The 27,066-nt window shown below is 35.7% G+C and overlaps 1 protein-coding gene across 4 annotated transcripts in view; it reads right to left on the bottom strand.

Moving 5' to 3' along the window:
- Window positions 1-27,066, bottom strand: part of ROCK1 (Rho associated coiled-coil containing protein kinase 1) — a 93,818-nt gene that overhangs the window by 48,336 nt on the left and 18,416 nt on the right. For all 4 annotated transcript variants that reach the window (XM_075142011.1, XM_075142010.1, XM_075142013.1 and 1 more), the window contains exons 2-7: window positions 11,408-11,489; window positions 7,539-7,639; window positions 6,567-6,704; window positions 5,153-5,328; window positions 2,202-2,286; window positions 176-320 (exon numbers count right to left, since the gene is read on the bottom strand). In XM_075142011.1, coding sequence (XP_074998112.1) covers window positions 176-320; window positions 2,202-2,286; window positions 5,153-5,328; window positions 6,567-6,704; window positions 7,539-7,639; window positions 11,408-11,489 — 727 coding nt within the window. The remainder of the gene's footprint in view (window positions 1-175; window positions 321-2,201; window positions 2,287-5,152; window positions 5,329-6,566; window positions 6,705-7,538; window positions 7,640-11,407; window positions 11,490-27,066) is intronic.

The following is a 27,066-nucleotide window of genomic DNA, read 5'->3' as shown; positions in this document are numbered from 1 at the left end:
ACAAATGTTTGAGAACTGTGCCAAAATATTTCTAAAACATACTCTGTAAATACCATGATCAGTAAACCACAGCTTATGTCAGAAGAGTAATAAATTAAACAGTTAAAAACAACAGTGATTTTAACATGGAGTCTAGTTAAGTAGTATAGTCAATTCCGATTATCCTACTACTCACCTACAAGCATCTCATACAAAAAGACTCCAACTGACCACCAGTCACATTCTCGCCCATAGTAACCATCACCACCCTGGGACTTCAATACTTCAGGAGAGATATAGTCTGGTGTTCCCACAGCCGTATCACATCGTACCATACCTTCCTACAAAGAAGAGGAAAACAGCGAGGCCCAAATATAAGACCCAAAATTGCAAGCCATTTCCAAGAGTTTATGCAGCCAAAGCAACATCATCTCATCATCATCAACTTCCATCAACAAATGTTCTTTTTTGAATGGGTATTTTAACATTTTTAAATTCTAAGGTACTAAATCCAGAACAAAGCACCAGATTTGTCAAACACAGTGAAAGTCACTTTAAAAACCTCAGTTAATATCCAAGAAGTAATCAGAATTGCATCTAGGCCCTGTAAACACTGCATAGCCTCTCCTGCTCGTGCCAGTATAAACGTGTCATATACTGACAGGATGTACCGTCAACAGGGAAAGCTCCTCTGTTAGCATAAATGGGTCAACATCAGGGATTTTGCTGACAGGATCAGCTAAAGTGCAAGTTTTTCACCTCCGACCCAATATACTTAATGCCAGGAAGACTAAAGGTAGATAGGACCTTGAAACTCTAAGTAGACAGACTTCAAAACAGGTAACAGGTGAGAAGAACGTTTGACATTCCTTATGCCCCTGAGAAAGGGCTGTCAGAACAGAGATCAGTCACACCGGAGCTGGCATCTAGAATGCTGAAGCTACAACCACGCACCTCTTTTCCAGTGCCACTGAGGCACTTCTGAAATAATCCTATGCCATTCCTAGAAATGGATCAGTAGAAAAACTTGCATAAAAATATATAACTAAGTAAATATAACAAATACAAATCCAGTGTTGCGTATGCAGCAAATCCAGAATGCACCTAAATTAAGCTCCTATGCTGAGCAGTTTCTCTCCCACAGAGTAACCTTTCTCTTTCAAACGACTAGAGGAACCCAACACTAGGCTGAAGACTACTCAGCTAGCTTTGTTTAGAACAGCACAAAATCTAACGTGTTGTTGACACAAGTTTACTTCTGTAATGCTAATATACAGCAAAGTTTCATAATATTTTTTCTATTATTTTTTGGCACTTGCAGCTTAAACACTCGGATAATGTTTTTCTATATTTCAAAATTCCTCATTGTTAAGAACATAGTCAGTCAAGGATAAATCTGTATTAAGTCAAAACAAAGCCCAATTTTGTGTCAGCGACTCCACTGAAGTGGACTGTTTGTGACTTGAGGCAACTCCTTGAATTTGTACACATAACCTGCACTTGGTTTTCATTGGTGCCTTTTATTTATGGTAAAGCAGCTGAATACAATGATTTATTCAAAGCTCCTGGAATATGTTGAGAACACAATGTACATATTACACAGACTTTATTATAAAGTACCACGTATTTCAGATCGTTTTCCTCATATATATGTGCAGGCTGACACAAACTGATCAGAGTTTTGTCTAGGGAACAACAGGGCTTCACAGTATGTGAAATACTGTTGTAAATTAATTTTTTTTAGTGACCTCAGGATATATTTTAGAAAATATATAATTCTATGACATTCTTTAACCTGTTGCCTTCAGATTTGCCCTTTTGCTATGTCAGCATATGGCTAATAAGTACAATTAGGATTCAGCAACTTGTACATCAGTTTTGATTCTTTCATTACTGACACACTACGTAAAAATAATCTCACTTTTTCGCATTAACTTTTGATAATGGAAGACTTAAATAATCCAGAGGATCTAGAGACAATCAAAGGTTTGACTTCAAAAAGTTCCTCTAGGAAACAGGACAGAAGTTGATACAGTCCCTACTTCAAGAACCATTTCTGCATTCTACATTGTCATTGAATAGGATGCATAATGAATGATAATAGGAACAGAGTGGAACTTTCGACTTTTCTCATCTAGCTAAAGTTTTCAGTATATTTTCTTTTCACTTTCAAGTATGTTTTCCTTTCACAAACAGAAAAGCGAAATTAAAAACATGTTTACCTTGTTCATCTTCATACAAGTACCAAAATCTGCTAGTTTTAAATGACCAGCTTTATCTAGCAGCATATTATCAGGCTTCACATCTCTGAAAGGAGAAAAATGTATTTGTTTAAAAGTAAATAAATCAATGTAACTTATGAAAACAATAATAGCCAACTATTTTTCAGATGCAACATTGCAAGGAAAAACACCAACATGAAAGCACCTCTATTTCCTCCATTTTTTTCTGCTTTCTCATGTATCATGTCCAACACATGGACTGCTGAACTACAACATTTAAAAAAATTACAATGAATGTGGGTATACAGTCTTAAGTCACCAAATTTAACAAATCTGGACATTAATGTTGAAGCTGAAGTTCCTAAAAAACACTCATTGGTTGAAGTACCTCTCCGCTAGGATCCAGCTACAGAAAAAAATCCATTATGGTTCTGAGTTAGCTATCTCAAACAAACCTTGAAAACATAGCTTCTTCTCTGTACAACTTCTATTTTAAGGGAACAAATGGATGTCATTTTCAGAATTATATTAATGTGAATAAACATTTTTCCATGGCTCAAAAGGAGTATTGCCTTATGCCCTTTTCCGCAAAGTACTTCCGTTATAGAAAATAAGTTTTTATAAAATAATTGGTAAAGTCCAGCACATCTAATGTTATTAAATATACTGAAGCAGAATAATAGTAGAAAACAATTATCAAGAAAACATAACATGAATTTCAGGAGAAAGCCTATTTCTGGGACCTCAAAGGAGAACTCTGGTGATAACTGTGAAATGAAGTGCAGTGGAAATGTATCAGTATACTCACAGAATAGTTTTGGTTGGGAGGGATTTTTGTAAGACCCCTGGTTCAACTGCCTGATCAAAGTACAGCTAACAAAGTTAGATTCAACTTCAAAGTTATATAGGTTCCTCAGGGTCAATTCCAGTCAAGTTTTGAATTTTTTTCAAGGATGAAGAGTCCACAACCTCTCCAAGACTCTCTTACACTGTTTGACCACCCTTACAGTGAAAAAATATTTCCTAATGAATAGCTAGATATTCCCTTGCTGCAACTTGTGTTGTCCATTGCCTTTCATCTTCTCAGTGTGCAACTTCAAGTCTGACTCCACTTTTCTGTAAAGTCCTGCTGGGCAGCTGATGACTGATGCTTTCTGTCTTACCTGAACACTGTTCATGTAGTGAACGAAAACATAGTGCTGACCCCAGTATCAACTGCTGGACATTGTACTACTGAGCACAACCCTTTGTTCTACCTATTCAAACTGTATCTTTTCAACCTGGCTACATCAACAACCTTGCTAAGTCAAGACAAACATCACACGCTGCTCTCCCCTCATCAGTGGAGCCTATCATCTGATCACAGAAGGCAATTGGGTTGGTAAGGCATGCTTTACCCTTGGTAAATCCATGCAGGCTGTTCCCAATCACCTTCCCATCCACGTGCTTGGAAATGGGTTTCCTGAGAATTTATTCCATAAGATTCCCAAAGACTGCCCTTAGGCTGATTGTCCTGCAGTTCCCCTGGTCCTCCCCTCCTTGCCCTTCTAAGGGCAAGATGGGTGTGCCATTTGCTTCTTTCCAGTCATCAGGAATCTCCCAGTTGCCGCAACCTTTCAAAGGTGACAGAGAGCAGTATCATTAGGATACTGGCCAGCTCCCTTACGACCCTTGGTACATCCCACTTGGTGCCTTGGACATCTGTATGTCCAGTTAGCATAACTGGGACTCAGCTTGGGCTTCCTCTGCCACAGTAATGCTTCACTCTCCCAAGCTCTGCCACTAGGCACAGTGACCTGAGAGGCCTGAAAGCAGACTTTATCAACGAAGGCTGAGGCAAAGGCGGCAGCCTCAGCCGTTTCCATGTCCTTTGTCACTAGGTCCCTGATCCATTTAGCAGTGGGCCTACATTTTCATCAGTTTCTTTTCATTCCTCAGATTTGAACAGACTGACTCCAGTGGAAAACAAATTCCAAAAATCTGCTGGTGTCAAAATAATCTAAATTTTCAGAGAAAAAAACTTGCTGCTGGCAACTTCTAATGCCTGCTTTCTAAAGCTTGCCATACACATGTACAAATGGTTCGTTCAGCCAGATAATTTATCCATTAGATGTAGCATAGCTACATAATTAATGATGCTCTAGATTCTACTCAAGTAACGGATTAGTATTTTGTTTTGCTTTGCTTTTGCTTTTTTGCAAAAGCTTACACGTTAACACTGATCTTCTGGACAAATTACAAATTCAGAATTTATATACTATGTCTTCCTCAAACTCTTCCTGTATTTTCTGTTGAAAAAATTATTCTTCTGCTCCTAGTTAATACAATTGAAAGTTAACAACAGATAAAAGTTCAAATGTCAAAAAGAAAACTTCTCAACCTATCTGAGAAGTGCCTACATTTCACTTTAGGGCAAGTGCATAATATGAAACTAAGCCAAGTCCCTTTGCTCTGCACCTCGATTTTCCATTTTGCCCCTTACAAGAAAACATGTAGCTGGGAGATTTTCCTCAGATTGTTCACAGATTCTTGTTTAATGGGTCACTGATGCCAGCTGAGGCTTCAAATGCAGAGCAGAGAGTTAATAATTCCTAACAGTGGATACTACTGCTATCAAGTTCCCAAAACAGCTTTTTCTAATCAAAAGAAAAGAACCATTTTGGGGCCAACATGTTCATACCACTTTGGTTCTTGTATCTCTTGGTAAAGTGGGACAATTTATTCCTCCCTAAACTGAGGAACATCAGCCTGCTGAAAACCTTTACTTTGACTGTATCACCTCAGACTTGTACTTTCTGATGGCAAGAATCTTTGAAGTTGTAAAGACAGAATAATTACGAAATAATAATGAAGAAGTAACATCATAAATTTTAAAACTGCCTAAACAATTACTGAAGTAATCTGGCAGCACCAGGAATGAAACACCATTATGTAACACTTTTCTTTTTCACCTGTGTATAAAACCCATTGAGTGAATTGCATCTAATGCAAGTACAACTTCAGCAGTATAAAATCTTGCCCATTTCTCCGGAACATCATAGTTGCTCATTAAATTCACAAGGTCCCCACCAGGCATGTATTCCATCACCATGTAAAGGTAACGGTCATCTTGGAATGCATAAAATAACTGTAAAAAGCAAATAAACAAAAAAAAAAAGTCACTGAATGTTCCAGTTATCTTTAATCTTTTGCTTGTTGGAAATCAAACGAATTTCTGTGCGAACTGATTTACAGAGTAACAGGATTGCTACAACTACTGCAGCAACTTTGCGTCATCCAGCAGACCTCCTAAAAAGGAATTAATCTCTAGAATAAATTTCAGCCAGATCCTCTGTCCCTTTACGTTACAATGGAAGGAGTAGAGTCCTGGTTACAAATTAAGATTAGTGAATTTGGTGCCATAAATTTTGAGAACATTTCAAAGAACGCTTATTGCATAAGAGGACAAAATGCTTCCTTATTCACTGGGATGCTAGTTGACAAATATGTAAACATGAAACTACTGTATTGCAAACATCTGCCTGATTCTACTTGTATTATCACTATACATTTATTATTCTATTGTCAATGTATTTATTGTTTACAAAGTGAGCCTAAATTTTAAATAACTAAGTAAAAATATTTCCCTTACAGTTGTCAATGCTCTGTTCAACATGAGTAGTGCAAGTAGATTTAAGTTTCATAACTTAAAACTTTTTGAAAATCATAAAAGTACTATTCTGGACAATCACTCCCAGACAGGTAGTAATGTAGTTACCTATTTGATCTAGGTAACTCTTGAATGATTTTGTTTAGTTCTAACCTTACAGAAGAATTTACATGCTTAAGGGTAAGAACAGTTTGAATGAACAAGTTAACATGTGCACACACAATGCATGATGATTGCTTCAGGCATGCTCCTTACAAACTTCAAAGGCAGCAATGCCTCCCAAAAAATTGTCAGTGGTAATACTGAAATGAGGGAAAAAAAAACACAGAGTGGGCATAATTTGCAGTCAAATATACACACAGAAATCAGAATATACAGAAGCTGTGTCTTAAACATATCTTTCTGGTATGCTGGATGCTTCAAAGAATTACTGCAGAGTAGGCTCACCAATGTATATCTGGCAAAGAGTTTTAATAATAAACAGAATAGCTTATCTTGTAAATGTTATGACAAAATACAGTTTTGAAGCAAGTGCAATATCTGCTATTTGTTGTATACAGCATTCCTAATGTTAATAATGTATTTCCCTAACAAACCAATACAACCAAAAAGGGAGTTTGAAAAGCTGAAAATGAAAACATATAATTCCAAGTTATGCAGTGTTGCAACGACATCATTCTACAATGACAATATTTTAAAAGGAATTATCACTATACCTGAACAACCCAGGGACTATTAGCAAAAGCCATAATATCCCTTTCTTCCCAGAAGAATGCAGAATCTGATCTTTTTATCATCTCAAATTTGCTCAGAAGCTTCATGGCATACACTCTCCTTGAGGATTTATGCCTTACCTATGAAGACAAATGTGACATACAGATCACATTAGTTTGCCACATTAATACATGAAGAACACCACTGAGTATACTACTTTTCCTGCTTCAGTATTTAACAAGTTTAATAAGACTCTTCACATTTTTATAAAGAATTATATATTGTAGGTCTACAAAATAATTACATTGCATTTTCTGCCAATATATGCATTGCTCTTAAAACACTTGCTAGAACTATTCAACATAGAAGTCCATAGGCATAACAGTCGCTTTCTAATTTGTAGGTACGTGTCTTTAAAAGGACAAATATTGGCACCTGTTAAATACTATGAAGTTAAATCTATAAACATTTTCCAGAGTTCATTAGCAGACATGTGTACTTACTGCCATATTTCCAGTTTCTCCCACCAGTTCTCAATTTAATAAAGCAGGATGAACAAGCCTAGTTGTTAATCTATCCCAAAAAACACACAACATCTCTCATCTCTGAGAACTACGTTGACAAAACTCCGGTGTAGTCCCTGAACTGGCAGAACTTCTAGTCCTGAAGATTCATTCACATATCCACGTATACAGTAGCAAAGGGTAATTTTCTTGATTACGAAGAATACACATTCCACTTTATTTTAATAGAGATGCATGACTACAATGCAAAATAAGTATTTGTGCATATTGAGAGTTCCGAAATATGAAAGTCTCAAAAACATTTCCATGGCATAAAAAGAAATAAAGTTTCACTGAGCTTAAGGCTATAATATTATAAGCCTTCATCTTCTGAACACTGTATTCTGAAACAGACACATGAGCAAAATACTACAGAATACATTCAAATGTACAAACAGAAACATAACTTACCAACTGAACCTCCCCAAATGCCCCTCTACCAATCACCTTCACCACTTCATAATCTTCAGCTTTCATGCGCAGATCTCTCATTTTATTTACTGTGTCTTTATCTATATAAAAGAAAATTCACATTTCATATATAATCAATTTAATTAAATCATTTCAATTTTTCATAGTCATTAGAAGATGTGCTGCTTAAAGAGGGGACTTCCTTTTGAACCTACCTTCCTATTGGAAACTTCTCTGCAAAATGCATGACCTCATTCTCATTACCATAGTTACCAAAACCTGACAGAAATATAATGCAATGACTTTACTGTACAATCAAATTACCAGAGGTCTTAATTTGGCAATTTCTTTTAAAATAATTACCTGCATAGCCAAAAAACTATGCAAAAATTTTATATCCAGCATGATCTTGCTTGTAAGCTGATCAGTCTAAAAAGATTATTTCTAGATAAATATGCCACACATCTGAGAAAGTATCATAAAGCACACATACGAGACACTTGAAGGAACTATTAAAAAAAAAAAAAGCTTTCATTTTTCTGCACTTTTATTATTCCTAATACTCAAAAAAGTAAATTTTAATTTAAAACATGCAGTGGGAATCACTGCAATTATTTATATAAACCTGTCATTCTATAAACTAGTATAATTTGCAAACTCCCAGTGGGCTGATATTCTAATTCCAAATTTGGTCAAAGATTAAAACAGTCTATTTTAATCCATGTGGGTCAAACACTGGCATGAGATTACATGGAAAAGCTTCATGCTTCAGTATTTCTAAAAGCAAGGAACATCTACTAAAACAGATATGCTTCTAATGAAATAAATTATGCAACGATATTTTATTTTCAAAAATAATATTCTAGGTACGCCTAAAAGCAAAGTTTGAAAGAAGTAAGGACAGGGGAAGAGAAAGGAGGAGAAATGTAATTTTCTAAGTTCATATCTTTAAAAAATGATGACAGAAAATTACCATTAGATTTCTACCTACACTGGCCATTATCTAAAACAAAAGCAGCATACATACAATCAAATTTCAGTAAGATTTTGTTACTACAACAGGAACAAACATAGCTTTGTTTGAATAAATACTCTGTGGCATTACTGTCTAAGGTAAAGGCATCCCTTTACAATGCAGCATACCACTAGCTGATCTCAATAAATTATATTAAAATTTTAAATTCTGACAAATTATTTCACACAAGGATCAAAATATTCAGTAATTAAAAAAAAAAAATGCATTGCCTTATTTGCACTGGTGAAAACTGACCTATAGTGGAGGACGAGTAAGACTGCACAGAACTAAAATGCAGCAATTCTCATGTCAACAATTTTCTAGTTATTGTTAACTTACTGCCTAGTAATGTCACAACAGGAGGTCCACCGCTTCTGAATGAAAAATCTTGACATTGGTGCAAAAGAAATTTAGGCACAATACGAATGCTTTAAATGGTTTTCACAAGCCTCACTTATGGCCAAAACAGAATTAAGGAAAATACATCTGAAGGGCAATCTAAGCTAAGGATTTTTAAATTACAAAAACCAGGCCTGTGAGCAGTTGCAAACTGCAATTTACTGCTTGAGAGACCTACTAACACTCGATTATCTTCAGACAATATGTTACAGTAACAACAGCATTGGAAATTTGACCTCCATATTCTAAGATCTGTTAAACAAGGTTTATCAGGCTGCAACATATTTAAATAGGCAGTTCCTTATCTCTCACTAACAGTGGAGGACCCGGCCAGCTTACACTGTATGAACAGCTGGGTAGCTCCCATGGCAAAAGACCGCATTCCCCCACTTGCCCTGAAGTTTGATTATAAGCTTAGATGCTGTCTTGAAATAAACTGAGTCCCTGCCGCAAAGAAGGGCTCTCAACCATCTTGAATATTGATTTCTGTATTCTTTTAATTCTATATGGTAGAAAATTAATAAAGTTCTACATTTGCAAAATAACCCTCACAACCTTAGGCGGTAGAAGTAGATTTTGGAGGCTCCACAAATATACAATGTAAACCGGAGAAAAATAAGAGGGGATAAGGACTGCCTCATAGGGCAATCAGTCTATAAAATAAAGGAAGAAAACTCCCATTTTATTTGCAATCTAGAAATTCATTTTAAAGTTCCAGAATAATGGAGCAAACTGTTTGGACAGCTAATGCTGCAAAAAGATATTTTAAACAGTTTTCTATTAGAACAAAATTAAACACGAAAATGTTCCTCTATGTCTACTTATTTTTTTTTAAATCAGAAATTTGAGACAAACTAGACTTCACAGTTCCCTCTAAGGCCCCTACTCGCAGATCCATAGCTTGCTTTCATATTTCAGCCAACACAGCAAGATTAGTGTTCTGAAGGCAGTCTGAAGTGAAATAATATGGTCTGTTCTCCACCTTCATATTACTTCAGGTCACATCTTACACAGTATATAATTTATACCTACAAGATATTCATTATCAGACTGTAAATGTAAGTTTTCAGTTTTCTCTTCCTTCACTCAGCCCCAAATGCAAAAGTGAAGCTCTCTGAGACTCACAAATGATTTCACTATTCATAAAAATTACATTCAAATTATCTGTTGCAATGAGAATTTCCTTTGTCTAATACAACTTCCCTTTTCTCCAAGAGTTTCTCCACACCTTCTTTGTAAATAACTGAGTATACAAAATGTGCATGTAACATGGTGTACAATATCAAATATAGTTTGAACTGTGAAAAGTTAAACAGACCATTTGAACTTAGGCCTTTCAGCAACTAGCTTACGTGCAAGTAAACCATCAACTAGATCTAGTGAATTCATATATTCCCACAAATGGGGAATAACATAAAATAAAACCCACGAATTCACTATCATTGCTTACAGTTTCACCAAGTAAACTATTTGAAAACACTTGGAAACAGAAACAAAAAACAAATTTCAATGAAGCAACGACAAAAATTATTTTAGTCAAATTACTTTATATTTGCCACAAAAGCCATTTATTACAGCATTTAATTGAGATGCTTACAGCTGTAAAAATCTAATAACATTAGTTTAATTTCAAGGCTTGCCCATTCAGTCCACAGGCAGAAGCAAGTCTCAAATCAGCAAACATCTCTGCCATGATTTCCAGAATTTGTCAGTTTGGCACCCTTTAGAAAAGACTTAACTCTTAAATGCCTTTTTGTTTGTTCGGGTTTTTTTAATTATGAAAATTATGGAACTGTGACTTTTCTAAAAGAAAAAAAAAATCAACCTTATTAATTTAAAATGTTATTACAGAGTAGAATGTGCAGGAAATATGGTAGTGGAAAAATACAGAGTAAATACAGAGAAGAATTCTGCAGACACATCAGCTGCATGTACAAGTTAATACAGCAGCTATGTAGTATAAGAATTTCATGGGATAATGAAAAGAGACCTCTTATACTAAAAAAAAGTCTACAAAATACATGCTCTAGTCTGTCAGTGAACAAATTTTTAATATGATTTCTTGACACTGTATACGTGTAATGTCATTTTACTGTTAATTGCTTATGATATATTAGTACATGAAATTACAAAGCAAGTTATGGGAATCCAGGGGGCTGCCAAGAACAAAGATAACAGGCTTTCTCTTAAAAGGCTTTGTGCCACTGAAAACAATGCCATTTACAGTGGCAACAAACTTGGACATTCTATTGCTAGGGATTAGATTTGTATAGGTAGCTGTCAGTTCCCACTGGGAAATAAATAAATAATCAGACTCTTAAAACAACTTGCACCCAAAAATTCAACGCACTCCAAATCCCTAGTGCCTTTTGAAAAGCTAGACCACTTTTATTTTTTATTTTTGCTGGTATTTATAGTCTTTTGTTATGTAGTAACTGAAACATTAAATACTTACACCTGTTTAAGAAGTTATCAATGTTTTTGTTTTTTCTTAGGGCAGGAAAATCCAAGTCATATACCAAAGCATCTAATCCATCCTGAAAAAAAACAAAACCCAAGCAAAATTAAGTGTTTGGAAAAAATAATTACACATGCTGCTAATTGAAGAGACAAGATAAAAACAGTTGTCCCTATCAATTTTCCATACAAATGAAATCACTCATTTATTTAATGATTCCATTAGCAGTTACATGAAACAGCTGTTACTCCTCCACTTCCATTGGATTCTTTAAAACTTAGTTTCCATCCATCCCAAAACAATTATTAATTACCTTAATTAGCTCCACATTTACATGAAAAAAATTATTTTTTCCAAATACAAAACCAACAAATAGCAATTCTAATGAAGTTCATCAATGTTAAAAAGTCACAATGTATCACACAGTAGGCACTTGAATATTAAGTGGCAACTGGCAAACAGGACAATGATGGTAATTTAGTTCTATCCTGGTTTCAGCTGGGGTAGAGTTAAATTTCTTCCTAGTGCTGTGTTTTGGATTTAGTATGAGAAGAATGTTGATAATACACTGATGTTTTCAGTTGTTGCTAAGTACCCTGCTAGTCAAGGACATTCAGCTCAAGAAAAAAACAAACAAACAAACAAAAACAAAACAAAACAAAAAAAAAACAAGTGTTGAGAGGGAGCACAGCCAGGACAGCTAGCCCAGCTGGCCAACGGGGTATTCCATACCATTTGACGTCATGCTTAGTATATGAATGACAGGCATGTTCCAGGAAGTAGCGATCGCTACTTGGTTATCGGTCAGCGTGGGTGGTGAGCAATTGCATTGTGCATCACTCATTTTGTATATTCTATCATTACCATTATTATTTTCCCTTTTCTGTTCTATTAAACAGTCTTTATCTCAACCCACAAGTTTTTCTCACTCTTACCCTTCTGATTCTCTCCCCGTCGCACTGTGGGGGGGAGTGAGTGAGCGGCTGCATAGTATTTGGCTTCCTGCCAGGTTAAACCATGACAAGTTCCAAGAGTCAACCCCCACTTTTTACTCATTGAATTCAGAGGGAATTTTCATGAACAAGATATTGGCTTTATGCATTCTAACTTAAAATCTAGGAACGAACAGCCACAAGCCCATCTAACATTACTACACGGAATACATCCCTACGAACAAAACCAAAACAAAATAAACACCACCAAAAAAATAACAGAAAAATACAGCAATAACAAAGAAGAAGATAGTTTTAAGGTCTCATTACGTGCCATAAACTTCCTGACTTAAAGTTTAAGTCTAAATTTTAAAACAGGTATATATGATTCTTCAGTGAATTGCATCTTCTCAGAGAAAAACTAAACAAGATATTTGGTTGAAAACCACAGATATGGTATCTAATGAAAAACTATCAAGTGTTCTAGGGAATTATATCACGAAGAATCAAATAGCGTTAGGGAGTCTTCTTTCTCAACTAGGTAATGTTTAAGTGACAACTGCAAAATTACAGAGGAAGGTCATAAAATACGCATTGATGGAAGGGGAAGCATGCCAGGGAAGAACTGCTATTTACTTGTCCAACTCCTACCTACATGCCTATGCCATCTCTTATTGACTTGTTGGGAGTGAAATATTAGACCAGACATATCTTTGATCTGATCAGTTCAGATCTGATTAGATCTAATTTGACTGTTTTCAGCTTTTATAAAATTATGCAATACAGGATTGAAAGCTGATCCATTCATCTGACTGCTACATCCATCAAGTAACTATGCCTGAAGAAAAGCTAGAGTATAAGCTTTTGAAAGCTTATTTTCCAGGAATATGTATTAGAGAACACACTTGATCTAGATTCAAAAGTTAGTCTTTGATCCCTACTTCAAATTCAAACCTATTTTTTCCCCTCAATCTATAGGAGATTTTAAGCTATAAAAAAATCAAATGCTACCAAAATCAAAATTATTTATAAGATTGCAGTCCTCATTTTTGAAGTATGTGAGAGAGAAATTATTTACTTCAGATATAATGAGAACAAGCAGTAAAATCATGCTAGAATTTGAGAACGGGGTAAGGAAGTAAAACTACAAGGATAATCAGTATTACTTTAAAGGCTGGATGTTATTAAATTTGTTAATTTCATAAAAACATTCCTGTTTTAAGTTACCTCTCCATACAGTGGCTTAGTTTGAACTACGAAATGTTACAATGAAAATGATAATCAAGAAAAGCATCACAATATTTTCGCAGCACTTAAATAAAGTCAGGTTTTGCATCTTGAGTGTATTAAAAGATCATCTTTTTGGACTTACACTGATGATGAAAAAGGAAAGCAAATGGCAATGAAAAAACATAATGTACTACCTACTTAATGGGTCAGTAATATAAATAAGAGAGTAAGAGGCCAACAACGACTTGGACTCAAGACAGATACAGAAATAAAGCTATGGAGGACAAGTGCAACTTAGCAAGAAATACTTTGTAACCTACTAAAAGACACCTTTTCCAAAGATACATAGTAAATATGCAGGAAATCCATTAAAGAATTTCAATTCTCCGGTAAATTTAACAGAGAAACCATAACTGCTTGTACAACAGTACAAAGTGCACTGGTAGCTCTATGCATTGAGCCCCATGAAGAACATCTATGAGGCTGCTAGATCACATCCAAGGATTTTTAAAAGCAGATGAGTGATGGCGATGAATTGCCAAAGCTTGGGGCTCACTCTGCCCTTAAGCCTCCAAATCCTTTGAGTCCATCAATTTGTCCAGGGTCACAGCTAACACAGAAAACTTTTCCACACATCAAGCAGAAGCACAACAAAACTCTCAAAATCCTGGTTTGCTCTGGGGCAGTGCAACTACCTGCTTCATTTCAGGGTTTGCTTCAAAAGTCAAAATTCAGCCTTTTTCTTTAGAGGAGGGCAGATTTTAAAAACTGAATACAACAACATAGGACAAATGGGAATATTTACAAATTTTTAACATCAATCTTACTTTTGTATCATACTTTTTCTTTCAAAGTATTAAAATATAAGCCTATGCAGAAAAAAGTAAGTAGTACAGAAAGCGTCATGGTTTCATTGGTCTGTCAGGCATGTTGGGTATTTTGTTGTGTTTCTTTTTAAAAGCTCTAAAATAAAGATGAAAAATAGTATACAAATTCACTTTTAACAGGCAAAAGCAAATTTCAATACTGTTTAATTCAGAATTCACCATGCAAACACTTTCAGATCTTAGATATGAACTCTTTCAAGTAAAACACAACAAAAAAAACCTTTGAAATACAGATTCAAGCTATTGATCTCGCATTCATTTCAAATCACATTTCAAAATCATGCAAACAATATCTAAGGAAGCTGCATGCCAAGAGTTGCTTATTTAAAAGGCTCTTCAACAATCAGCTCCCCTTTGCTACAGTATCCAGAGAAGAAACTATCCTGGTTCAAAACTTTCATTAAAAATAAGGTAGGAGTGGGGTGGTGTTCCTATAATAATTAAGAGACTTATAAATCTTTAACTCTCAAAACCATTAACTTCTTCAACTGAAGTATGTTTCTGAAGAAAAAATAGCATGGTATTATTTTAATGGTGGACTGCAAATAGAAGACTAAGCTTAGAGTGATTTTAGAGAATTGTGAATAATGAAAGTAAAATATTTGGGATACCTAGTGTATAACATAAAACATGGAATAACCTTTTTATTTCACTTACTTTATTTCACTTAGCTAAACCAGAAGAACTTGCGAACGCTATAAACTGTCCCAGTACAAAGGGAAACACAGAAGTATGGCTATTTTAAGAGGTATCACTAGTGAACAAACAGGGAGGAGGAGCACACAAGCTCAACAGTGAGAAGGCAATGCTGGTTCAAAGTGGTGCAGGTCACAGAGATAGGAATATACTACAGAGTTTTAGCAATAATGGTTAGGAGAAAAAGGAAAAAGGCCAAATGCAAGGAGACACAATCTTTATTGTTGATGGCTGCAGAGATAACTCAGCTCTGAGCCTTCTTGTTATCATCTTGCGGACTATTTCAATATGACATCTGACTTTTTTCCTAATACAGAAAGGAAGGAACATCTTTCCTTCACGACCTATAGTAGCCATACTCTCCTCCTCTTAAAGAAAAAGGATACTAAGACATCATTATAATAGTCAACCATACATCCAGTAGTTTAATATGCTTCATTAAAATAAGGAGGCCTTATTTTTATGATGGATTTTTTCTCCACTTGGATGGTTTCAGTATATTTGTAGAATGTATCTTCTTTAAAAAAGTACATCCCATACTTCTTAGAAACACATATTGTAGCTTAGAGGTGTTTTCAGCTAATAGTAAGTTCTACCTTATTCTGTCATTACAGGGTAACTTTCCTGTTTAGCTTTGAGGTTTACACAGACATTTTCCTTTTATGTTAATAGTTAAATTAGATTACTGAAATAAATTGGTTTATAAAAGCAAACATATGACTTCCACTTACATCTTACATGGTAACAGTATTTCAGAGGTGATTAAAAAATAGCAGGAGAAAAAGCTTCCTTTCTAATGTCTTTCACTCAAACAGTTCCATGGTCTGATATAGTATTTTCTGTATCACATTCATTTAATGAAATCATCAACAGTTTCATAATCTATTTAAAATACCTCATTTTATCCTGAAATTAAAAAGAGGCACAGTAGGGAGCCATTACAATGTGCAGAGAGTTCCTCCATACAAAACCAACGTTTTCACACATTCTGTTGGATTGGTTTCATTCATTACTACACCACACTTACACGTTTCAAAAGAATAGATACACGGAGTAAAATCAAAGGTCCATCTGGACTCATATACTGCCTCCGGGGATGACGATAAAGGTGTCTAGGAAAGAGGATAGGAAAAAGTCCAGCATATGGTAGTACTGCTCTGGTGTATTTGTGAGCCAGGAATGACACTGTCATAGTTAACAGCTCTAGCCAGAATTTGCTTCAGTGATTTTGTCTGAACCTTTTCTGTATCTGTTTTAGTCTCTTGCATTAATATAGATATGAATTCCACCACATACAGGCTGTGTGAAAGCGTACCTCATTTTGAGCTTGCCATTTTTCAGTCACAAAAGGAATAATGACTCTTTACCCACCTGCCCCAAGACACAGCTTTACACACTTCCATCAGTTCTCCCTTGGTCATCTCTCTTCCAACTATTCTTGTATGAGAGCTATTGCAATTCCTACCACCACCACCCTCCAGCGCTTTTTTATTTCTACTATATACTTTTTGAATCGGGGGGGAGGGAGGAGGAATGCAAACAGTATTTAAGTTGTGAGCACATTGTAAGTACACAATGCAGTACAATGTTTCCTGTTCTGTTCTTCATTAAATTTTAAGTTACTAACTGAAATATCTGGTTAATTTTTAGTCACTGTGTACTAAACTGATTCTTTCACAAAACTAGGTACTAGAAATCAAAGCTAGTCCAACATTTAATAACACAGGTACGTAAAGATGAGAGGTTTTTCTCCCGTGCACTCACTCAACATTCATCAATGCTGAATTTCACCTACCATTTTTAATCAGTCAGGCACCAACAAATATTAATTTCCTCTGTAATTAGCTTTAGCTTTAATTTTTACTACTCTATCATCATTAATCATTATTCAGCATTTAAGATCACTTATGACTGTGAAATAGGACAGACTTGTTAGGCTCCATTACTGTTCTCTCTGTTCTGAATAAACTGATCACTTCATTCATTCCTCCATCCACAAAACAAGCCTAGCCCAAAGCAGTTTAGTTCTGATAAAAAGCTTAAATGAAGAGCCTTATCAAAAGCTTTTTGTTATTCTCATACTCAAGGAACTCCACTAGGTTTGCAAAGCATGACCTTCTTCCACAATACATGCGTTAGCTCTTCCCCATCATTACACCTGTGGGCTCACTTGTTCTGCTACTAGGCTGGGGGCTCCTGCATTATCCACAAGATTTTTTTTCTTCAATAGGAAAAATAATAAAAAAGGTGTATATTTACCATCTTCCTTACTACTGTTGTCAAAACAGCTTCAAGCAGTAACGTAGATAAACACTAAGGTTATATGCACACTTACTCACTTAATGAGACACAATCAGCTAGAAAAAAGATGGATAAATATCAAGCAGTCTCAGCATCTCAGCAATCTTACTGTTTGTGGCATTTTGTCCAAAAAACTTTTCTAGTACCACTTTAGCTGGAGAGAGATCCTCCAGCATGAACACTGTAATGAAGGATTCCATTATAGAAACTCCTCTAAGCTTCTTTATGAAGAAATGTGCAGAAAGATTTCTGCAACAGTCTTTTCCTTTACTTTCCCTTCAGTTTTTCTAAAAATATAGAATGCAATAACAAAAAAGTTATCATTAACATACATACTAACTACACAATCTACTAGCGTTTAATTTCTCAGGCTGTTATGCTAACTTCTTTTCATTAGATTCCTCTAAAATGTATTGGTTTTCTTCAGTTTGACTTAAGCGGATTTTTTCCCACATTTTGGTCTAAAGCTATTTCCGAAGTTTTAACGCATCAAACAGTCAGTTCTACCATGACTGTACTGGACTGCCTCACTCTGTAACTACATTCCTTAATCTCAAAACTGACTACAATTATGTAATGCTGGTTTTATTCAATGTATGAATTAATATTAATGCAATTTTATAGCAAAATTTATTATTAGGATATTTAAAAATATACAGCATCAAGCAACTTCAATTCAGCAAAACATGTTATCTCAGGATCCATAAGTGATATAAAGTAAAAAATATAGTATATGATCTACATTATCAGGGTACAGTTATAGCATCTTTGTATTTTGAATTTTTTACTTCACACACATTTCATTATGACATAGTATCATCTAGTGGAAGCACATGATAAAAAAAATGTGTTAAATTCAGTTGAAACTTTGTTATTGAGACACTTGTTTATTTTACTATTTATCTAGCATTCAAAGAACTAAAAAAAAAAAAACAAAAACACTTAATGGGTATAACCAGCACACAAAATTTGCATTCCTTGGACCAACTGGCAGTTACCCAAGTTTAAAGTCTTTGCTACTTTTCCTTTTTTGGAGAGACCAAAGTAAGCCTTAAGATCCACAACTCTAACTATCCATATTTTAGTTCCTTGTATTGTAGCCATTTGCCTAATTATTTCTGTAATACTAAAGCTTCTCCCCATATTTTAAATCAACAAACCTGACTGAACTTGATTTTTATGTGTTCATCATAATTTGTTGTAACGCCCTGTCATACATAAGTGATCTCTGTGGTCAACTATCGATACTGAGAAAGCCTATTTTAGTGCTGTAAGTGCGAAGCTAGTTTTTATATCTTATTTTCAAACACGCACGAAAAGTAATACCTCAAATCCATCATAAAAAAAAAAAAGAGAAGTTTCTTTGAATTGTTTGAATTATCAGATCTTTGAATTATCAGAAGGACCTGGAGAGGCTGGAGAAACTGGCAGAGAAGAATCTCATGAAGTTCAGCAAAAGGAAATGCCAAGTCCTGCACCTGGGGAGGAAGAGCCCCAGGCACCGGTACATGCTGGGGGGATGCTGACCAGCTGGAAGGCAGCTCTGCCAAGAAGGATCTTGAGTCCTGGTAGACAAAGTGAACATAAGCCAGCAATGTGCCCTCACAGCAAAGGCTGCCAACAGCATCTGGAGCTGCATTAGGCAGAGTAATGCCAGCAGGTCAAGGGAGGCGATCTTTCTCCTCTACTCAGCACTGGTGAGGCCACACCTGCAGTGCTGGGTCCAGTTGTGGGCTCCCCAGTACAAGAGAGACATAGACACACTGGAGCGAGTCCAGCAAAGGGCCACAAAGACGATTAAGGGACTGGAGCATCTCTCATACTATGAGGATGAGGGAGCTGGGACTGTTCAAACCTAGGGAAGAGAAGACTCAAAGGGGGAATCTTACCCATTTTTATAAAATGGGAGGGAATTAAGAAGATGGAGCCAAATTCTTCTCAATGGTGTCTACTGAGGACAAGAGGCAATGGGCACAAATTAAAAAACAGGAGATTCCATCTGAACACAAGAAAACACTTTTTTTACTGTGAAGGTGGTCAAATACAGGTTGCCGAGAGAAGTTGTCCGAGGAGTCTCCATCTGCGGAAATATTCAAAAGCCGACTGGACATGGTCCTGGGCAACCTGCTCTAGCTGACCTTGCTTGAGCAAAGGTGTTGGACTAGAAGATCTTAAGAGGTCCCTTCCAATCTAAATAGTTCAATTTTCTCCACAACACCAAGCTATACTTTTGGTTTGCATAAAGGTAGTTTCTGCAATGAATTATTCTATCAAAAATATCCTTCAATTCCCTACCAGTGGGGCAAGTGATAAACAAGACGACCTCGTTACAAGGCTTAGCTTTGCATGATTCATATTTTTCAGCCCTCCAAGTAAGTCCAAAGCAGCCATTATTCTTTTGTGACAAGGACAGACTTTTTCTGATGCTACTGACTGAAATCAAGAGAAAACCTTGGACCCCTCTTTAATACTTAGTGTTTTAGGGAATACTCTACCGCAACTTCATTGGTAATGAAAAACACACACAGGAACTTCCTCTGGCGCCCAACATTAACACTTTTTTTTTTTTTTAAATTAAGTGAGCAAGTGTAAGTTTACCTGAGAAACAAATATTGAATAGATCTATACAACTCACTTGTTTCAGGCAAGAATACTGTTTGAAAGCCAGCTTTCAGGCCAATGCCAATAGTGCTACATTTATCTATCTCTAATCAAGTACACAAAAGATCCCTCTACCCAGTTTTAAGTTAATCACATTCATTTATTTTGCTGTCCAGAGAGCAGAAAACTGCAATTTAGTACTTCATCTTTAAAGTGCATAAGTCAATGTAGACTGAGTTAAGACACTTCACTTAAGAATTTTCATTACACTGTTAGACTAGGCAAAGTATACAAACTGACATAGGAGCTGAGTACAAGGCACTTGATTCATCGCCCATTCTTGCTGCCAGCATGATACAATTCTACTGAGCTCGTTACTTCTTAGTATCTTGCAATACTCATAAAGAGCTTTTGCAAATTTAGGTTAAATACACAGCCTTTCACAAAGAATTTTTTTTAACTCAGTAAAGAGCTAAGAGTTTAACTCAGTAAAGATTTAAAATCTCAATAAGGAGATCTTGAAACCTCAAGGCAGGATTATTGAAAGCAGTACGGATTATAGCTTTCATTTCAGCCTTTTTAAAGAGTTATTCTATGTGTAGTTGCAACCTTCACACATATCACATTCTGTGTAGTTAGATATATAAGTACATGTACTTGCATTCTGTCCAAACATCAACCGTTCAACATTTTTACTGACAAATTCCTAGAGTATACACTTATTACATGTCTCAGTAAATTATTAATTAATATAGATATCTCAATATATATTGATACACACACATATGTATATCAAAATACACACTGTCACTAACACCAGAGCCCACACACCTCTCAGTATTGTTAACATCCATATTAGCACTGAAGGCAGCCTCAGGTGCAAGTCTACAGACAGGTATACATACAAGTAATAATGCTCTTTCACAGGCACATAGTTTTTCCGGGCGTTGCTGTTTTTCCACCGCAGCAATGGATCTTACCACCTGAAACATCTCCTAAACTAAACTAAAATAAAATGCAGTGCAAATCTGTGAAATCAACTCATATACGGTAAGCATGCAAGAGTACTGTCAGTTTCCAGTATATGTATAATTCAGAGAACCTCCAAGCCTCAGGCTTCCGCTAAAACTGAGGGCAAGTCATAGCTCCTTCACACCAGAGCCCCTCTCTGTCCATTGACTAGATGCAGGAATCTTGGATTCACAGATCTGGTCTGAATGACACCTATTCAAGGCACTATTTTATGCCCAAAATTATGGAAAGTTCACATTGTCTGAAGATGCATTCCAGTGTATTTCAGTGGGGTTTTTCTTACCCTCCAAACTCAAACTTCTAACACTATATTACAACACTGATTTCACTACGCTAGGATATTTTTATTGTGGTTAATAGTCTTTACATCCAAACTTCAATTTATTACATTAGTGTTTTATTATTTCAGTTTAGCATCAGAATTAATTCCATTTAATATTACATCTTTAAGAACAACTATCAGATGAGAGAGCAGTGTCTTCAAGGAAGATGAAGAATATAGACCAAAATATAACCAAGAATATATTTCAGTAAAATCTATGCAGAAACAGGTACAACAGATACTGTTTGAAAATTGTTCAGGGAGATGTGTAACAGCAGCAAAAGCTGATTGCTATTAAGTCAAATTATATTATTTCATTTCACAGCAAATGAGATCTTTGGATATTTGCAGCTTATTTTCCCTAAAAAAAGGTTCACTTGCATGGGTTGATATGCTCTGTGGTCAAGTTTTACGAACTACGAAAGTTCTATACCAAATGCGGCACATTCTGCCATCAATAGAATACCTTACATAAAAAGATTAAAAGAGTTGTATAACGATCTGGAGGGCTACATACATTCTTGATATTTTAATGTGTAGAAGATAAGAAAATAGATGGTGTACTTTAGGTTCAAATGATTTATCAAGCCATATTTGTGTCACACTAGGATTAAATAAAGCATAAGTACAGCCTCTTAAAACTGCCCTTTTTCAGTAAAACTGTATTAAATGTGTTGAACGGAAGTACATTTAAAGCATATATATTTAAATAGTGTCAAAAGAAGAAGGAGTACTGGTAGTTAAAAAACTGACTGATATTTATTACCATGGAAGCAGCATTCCACAGCGACTTCACCACTTAGCATTAGGAAGTGCCTCACAGGTGGAGGGTTCCCAGCTACTGCAACAACTGCAACTGGAGATGAGCAGCCAACCTGACATAGAGCAGGGTAACACTATCCACAGAAATACCTCATGGGGGGAAAAGTGACCTCACATACTTTCGAGTTCTCAAAGTTATCATATTCACCAAAAATATAAGGCAAGCCCTGTTCCCCCACCTAAAATGTGAAGTAACTACTTAAGAAAATTAAAAAAAAAAAAAGCCAAATCTCAGTTGTAAATTACATCACAGCAAAAGTCCTTTGAGGTCCCCACAGCTTTCTTGGTTATCCTGGGAGGATAGATTCTTCCACAGACAGCACATATAGATCTACCACTTCTAGGTTTAGAAGTCCTAACATTTTCATTTTAAACACACACACTTATAACTACCAATTTAGACCAATGGGAGTCAACACTCTAAGGAACACTCACTAGAAAGCAGAAGTAAGATGGGTAAGAATTAACACTATGGATGCAAATACTGGTACATAACTTCCCTTCAATAAAATGGTATAGAAGAAAGAGAGACCAGAGATATGAAAGAATAAAGAGAAACTGTTCCAGTCCCAGCTCAAAAGTCTTAGGCTTCTTTGGGCAGCAGCCTGCAAGGAATCAGGTAAACACTTCAATGAAAGGAAAGCAACTGCACAACCCCGTTAAGAAATAGTGGTATTTAGCAAAGGAAACAGAACCCCCTCCACATCTGTTGCTTGGGAAATTGCTGTCTGCCTCTCAGATTTTTTCCAGGCAGGTATCCATGAAGCCAGACTTCAGGAAGTAAGCTTTAGTCAGTTCGACAAGATGGGAATTAACGATATACCAACATGTTCATAAGAAGAGACATACACATTATTGCAAACAACATAAATAAAAGTGCATCAGCTCTTGTAAAAGCTGTTTAATATGCAAAGCAACTTGAGATCTCTTAGTTTAACACATTATGGTAAAAGTAGAATAAGTTCTCTCATCAACAGCTTAAATTGTTGCCTCTAGCTGCCCCACTATACCTTTGTCTGAAAATTGTTATCTCTGCTATGAAAAAAAAAACCACCAACAAACTAAAAACATTACCAGCAAAGTTTGCAATACAGTAAGTCAGTGGAAAGGTAACTAGTTTTTCTATAAAGCAACAATACCTCATCAGCCATATAGTACCTGTTGTTACCTGACCTGGATTATGTTTGCTGCAAACAAAACTGTGTGTTAACTATAGATATAAACAGTAAGCTATAAAACAATGAAAAGGCAAGTTCTATTTTTAGCCTTGACAACTCAGTCTCTGGAGATTATATTATTTCAATAACTGTGCTTTAGAAAAAAGCTATATGAAAGAAAAAAAACCCTCTATTGCTAGTAATACCATCTAGCCCACAAAGAACAACACAGTGACTGGAGACTAGACAAACTGAGAGAAAGACAAAAAAGTACTTCATTTTTTAAACAGAGGGCAGACAATTAATTGAATAACTTTCCAAGAAAGAGTGACAACATCATAATTTTTCTAGCAGTCTGGAAACACTGCATAAAATCTCCCCTACCCCCCCACCAAAAGGGAAATTCTTCCCTAAAACCCTAGAACAAGTCAAAACACTTTTTCAATTAGAGGTGAATAGCCATGACAGAAGTCCAAAAATGAAGGTTATGAAAGAATTATTCTAAAAACATTTTGTAGAAACTGAAATAGTAATTTGTAAAGCTATATGCCTTTCTTTAGTGTCACATGCAACCCACAGTCTGCAAAAAAAAAAAAAAGGGAAGTTGAGCACAACTCAAGCAGAATATCAACTCTGAGAAGCTTCTCTGATTGTGCAATCTCCTGTCAGAGCTCTAGCTACATTTCTGCAATAAACATTCCATCACAAGCAATCACACGTCAAACAGATATTTGAAATATGCAACTAAACAAGAACTTAACACTACTTAAGAATTTGTGCATCATTATGCAGTTTCATAATGCAAACCCTAGCAAAGCCCACGGACTTCTTTTTCATGTATTGATTAAAAGAAAAACTTCACTTTCAATAAAACAGAAGATTTATGTATACATAAAACCAATGTTTTTCTATATTTATTCTTTTTTTCCATGATGAATATAGCCACAAGAATGATTTTAAAGTAATGGGGTTTTTTTAAAAAGGTAATAAAAATTCCATGAGAATTATTTTAGATATAGAGAAGTCACTTCTACCACCAAGTATTAAGATTCTTCAGAATTGACAGGATTTTGTTACTAACAGGAACAAAACAGCAAGTTGTTCACATTTTTTCGGGGATTTGCACTGCTAATATAGAACAAAGCACTTCTGCTAACAAATTGTTTCCAGATTCCAGAATCCAATGCATTAAATTTATAAATTGACCTACAACGTGCTTTTACCCACTACCTTTAAGCAATTAAAAAAAAAGGTGTGATAAAGAGACATGCTCTTTTTCAAAATCCACCTGAAGAAAAAGGGGTAACATGTACAGACAATGCCACTAGTAATACAATTTTTAATTAATACTGGATGTTTAAGTGTATTTTCAAGCCACTAATAGAGACTACTTTCAGGTCAAGAAATATTTCAACAGTATTTGAAACCAATCTCTTCTAAACACTCTTTTTATCCTTTTTGACACCATAGTACAGTCACGACTAAAATCTTGAATGCTTTGGACTGCATGTAAAAAAAGAGAGGTATAACTACAAAATCAAAAACCTACATGAAAACATGGTTCCATATTCAAGTACTGAAATGACAGAATAGAACCAAAGCTGCCCATGGAAACTTAGGGTGGCTTTTTCCAATTACAAGTTTCTCACATGATAATCAGTAAGGATTTTATCATATGTAACACTACAAGAATACAAGTCAGTTTACCTGGGATTTTCAAGTACAGCATTTAAAGACTAGAGGAAGAGAGGAACTATTTATAAATTCATCTGTAGGATCCAACACCTTTAATTGCAAAAGGGCCTGGAGATGTTGCGATTTATTAGGTTTGCAAGTTCGTTTAGGGACATGCAAATAAGTTTTTCTATGTTCCTTTCAAGCCTTGAGAATCAAGGTCGAGGAAAACTAAAGCCATTGACTTCATATACCAAGAAACAAAGTATGTCCCAACATTTCCAATAGAGTTGCTCAAGCATAGACACACATTTCTCATACAGTTGCTCAAGCATGAGACACAGACAGCAAAACTTCGTAAAACAGTGGTATTCAACTTTTAGAACACTGGGTATTTTCACCAAGCTTATCTGCTATCACAGGATGAAAAATACTAAGAAATAGCTGAAAAACAACTCTTTCACCAAGTTTTCCAGCCACACTGATATGAACGAGTAAGTCAGTTCTTCCCTAATGCTATTCTCCCCACATAACACTTCAGAACTTGGGAAAAACACATCCCCACCCAAAGAGGATGCAGTAGATTGATGTATGTCCTCCAAAGGCATGATTTTCTTTTAGATTTAGAAGAGGGGAGAAAACAAATCTTAGCCCAAGAGGAAAGAGAGCCAGGGCTGTCTGGACCATTGCCACTACCATGGAATCTTGTCAAAGTCTCTCCTGCCTGTCCTTACAAGGGAGCAAGGCTGAGCTTGGGCTGATTAACTTAATCTCTACAGGAGATGAGGGCGAGCAATATTTTTGTCACACCATAAAAGCCTGCTATGAAACAAATCACAGCACACTAACATTACATTTTCTGTTCCTCTGTCCCACAGACCATTTTGAGTAGCTGTCATTTAGTTTCTCATTAAGCAGAGAGCAAAACTGATGAAAACATGTTTTCTAAAAAATAAAACAAAAGCTAATGAAAGGCTATGTTTGACTTGTGTCCAACTTCTATACCATTTTTTTTCCCCAGCATTTGTTTTATGAAAGCATTTTTCCAGCATGCAATTAAAAAAAAAAGCCATAAAAAAAGCACTACTTTCTTGGAAATCTGTATGATCTAAGGGACATTGTGATACCTAGTGTGTGCATATATGTATATATAACCAGTGGTTCAAAAGCCACGTCCAGTCAGGTCAGGTAGTACCTGCTACTTCCCATTCATATAAACTCTATGCTTGTAGAATACCTAGTAAAGCAGGTTCCCAATTTCTAAATACACAAAATATCAACAAGTGATATTCCAGAACATAATTAAAGAGCAGTAGTATCATCTCAAGAATTCAGAGTTACACTTCTGTCAGACCTCCTGACCTTCACTTTCCAGAAGTCCCTGCTGGACCACAGAGCTAATTTCTGAAGAACTACATAAATACATGCATGTAAACAGTCATTTTGGAAACAGATGCTTGTTACCAACCATGGTCATTTTATAACTGGACATACTTATTTAGCCTCAGAGACTTAAGAGGAAATTAAGAAAACAGTTACATCTTTTGTGGTATTCAAACAAAATGCACTGGCATTGAAGTAAACTCTGTTATTAAAGTTAACTAGATTCCGAATTACAAATAAGCAGTTTGATTCAGAAAAGGAAAAAAACCCAACCATTTGGCATTAGGAAAGGTCTAACAGCAGGAAGTGTGTGTGTGTGTGTATACATTCTGTATACATACATTTACACATCCCAAACAACCAACCCTTAAAAATAATAAAAAAACCCTGACCTATCACTTTCATTTTGATTCACATTTTAAAAACTGTTTGCTTGGCAGGAGAAATAAGAAGGACCAAGAACTGCAACAGACACACACACTCTTTTGCACCTGAAAAATTACAAGCAGTTCATGACGCAAAGCTCTACGCTTAAGACAAAGTCTTCAGAGAAGACAAGCAGTGCAGCATTTCATCTAATATCATCATGTAAAACACACTGAAAAAAACCCTTTCTTGC

Source organism: Calonectris borealis, chromosome 2 (assembly GCF_964195595.1).
Source record: "Calonectris borealis chromosome 2, bCalBor7.hap1.2, whole genome shotgun sequence".
In the NCBI taxonomy this organism is placed as follows: Eukaryota; Metazoa; Chordata; class Aves; order Procellariiformes; family Procellariidae; genus Calonectris; species Calonectris borealis.
The sequence above is the reverse complement of the archived record's forward strand: the minus strand, read 5'-3'. Positions and strand labels throughout refer to the sequence as shown.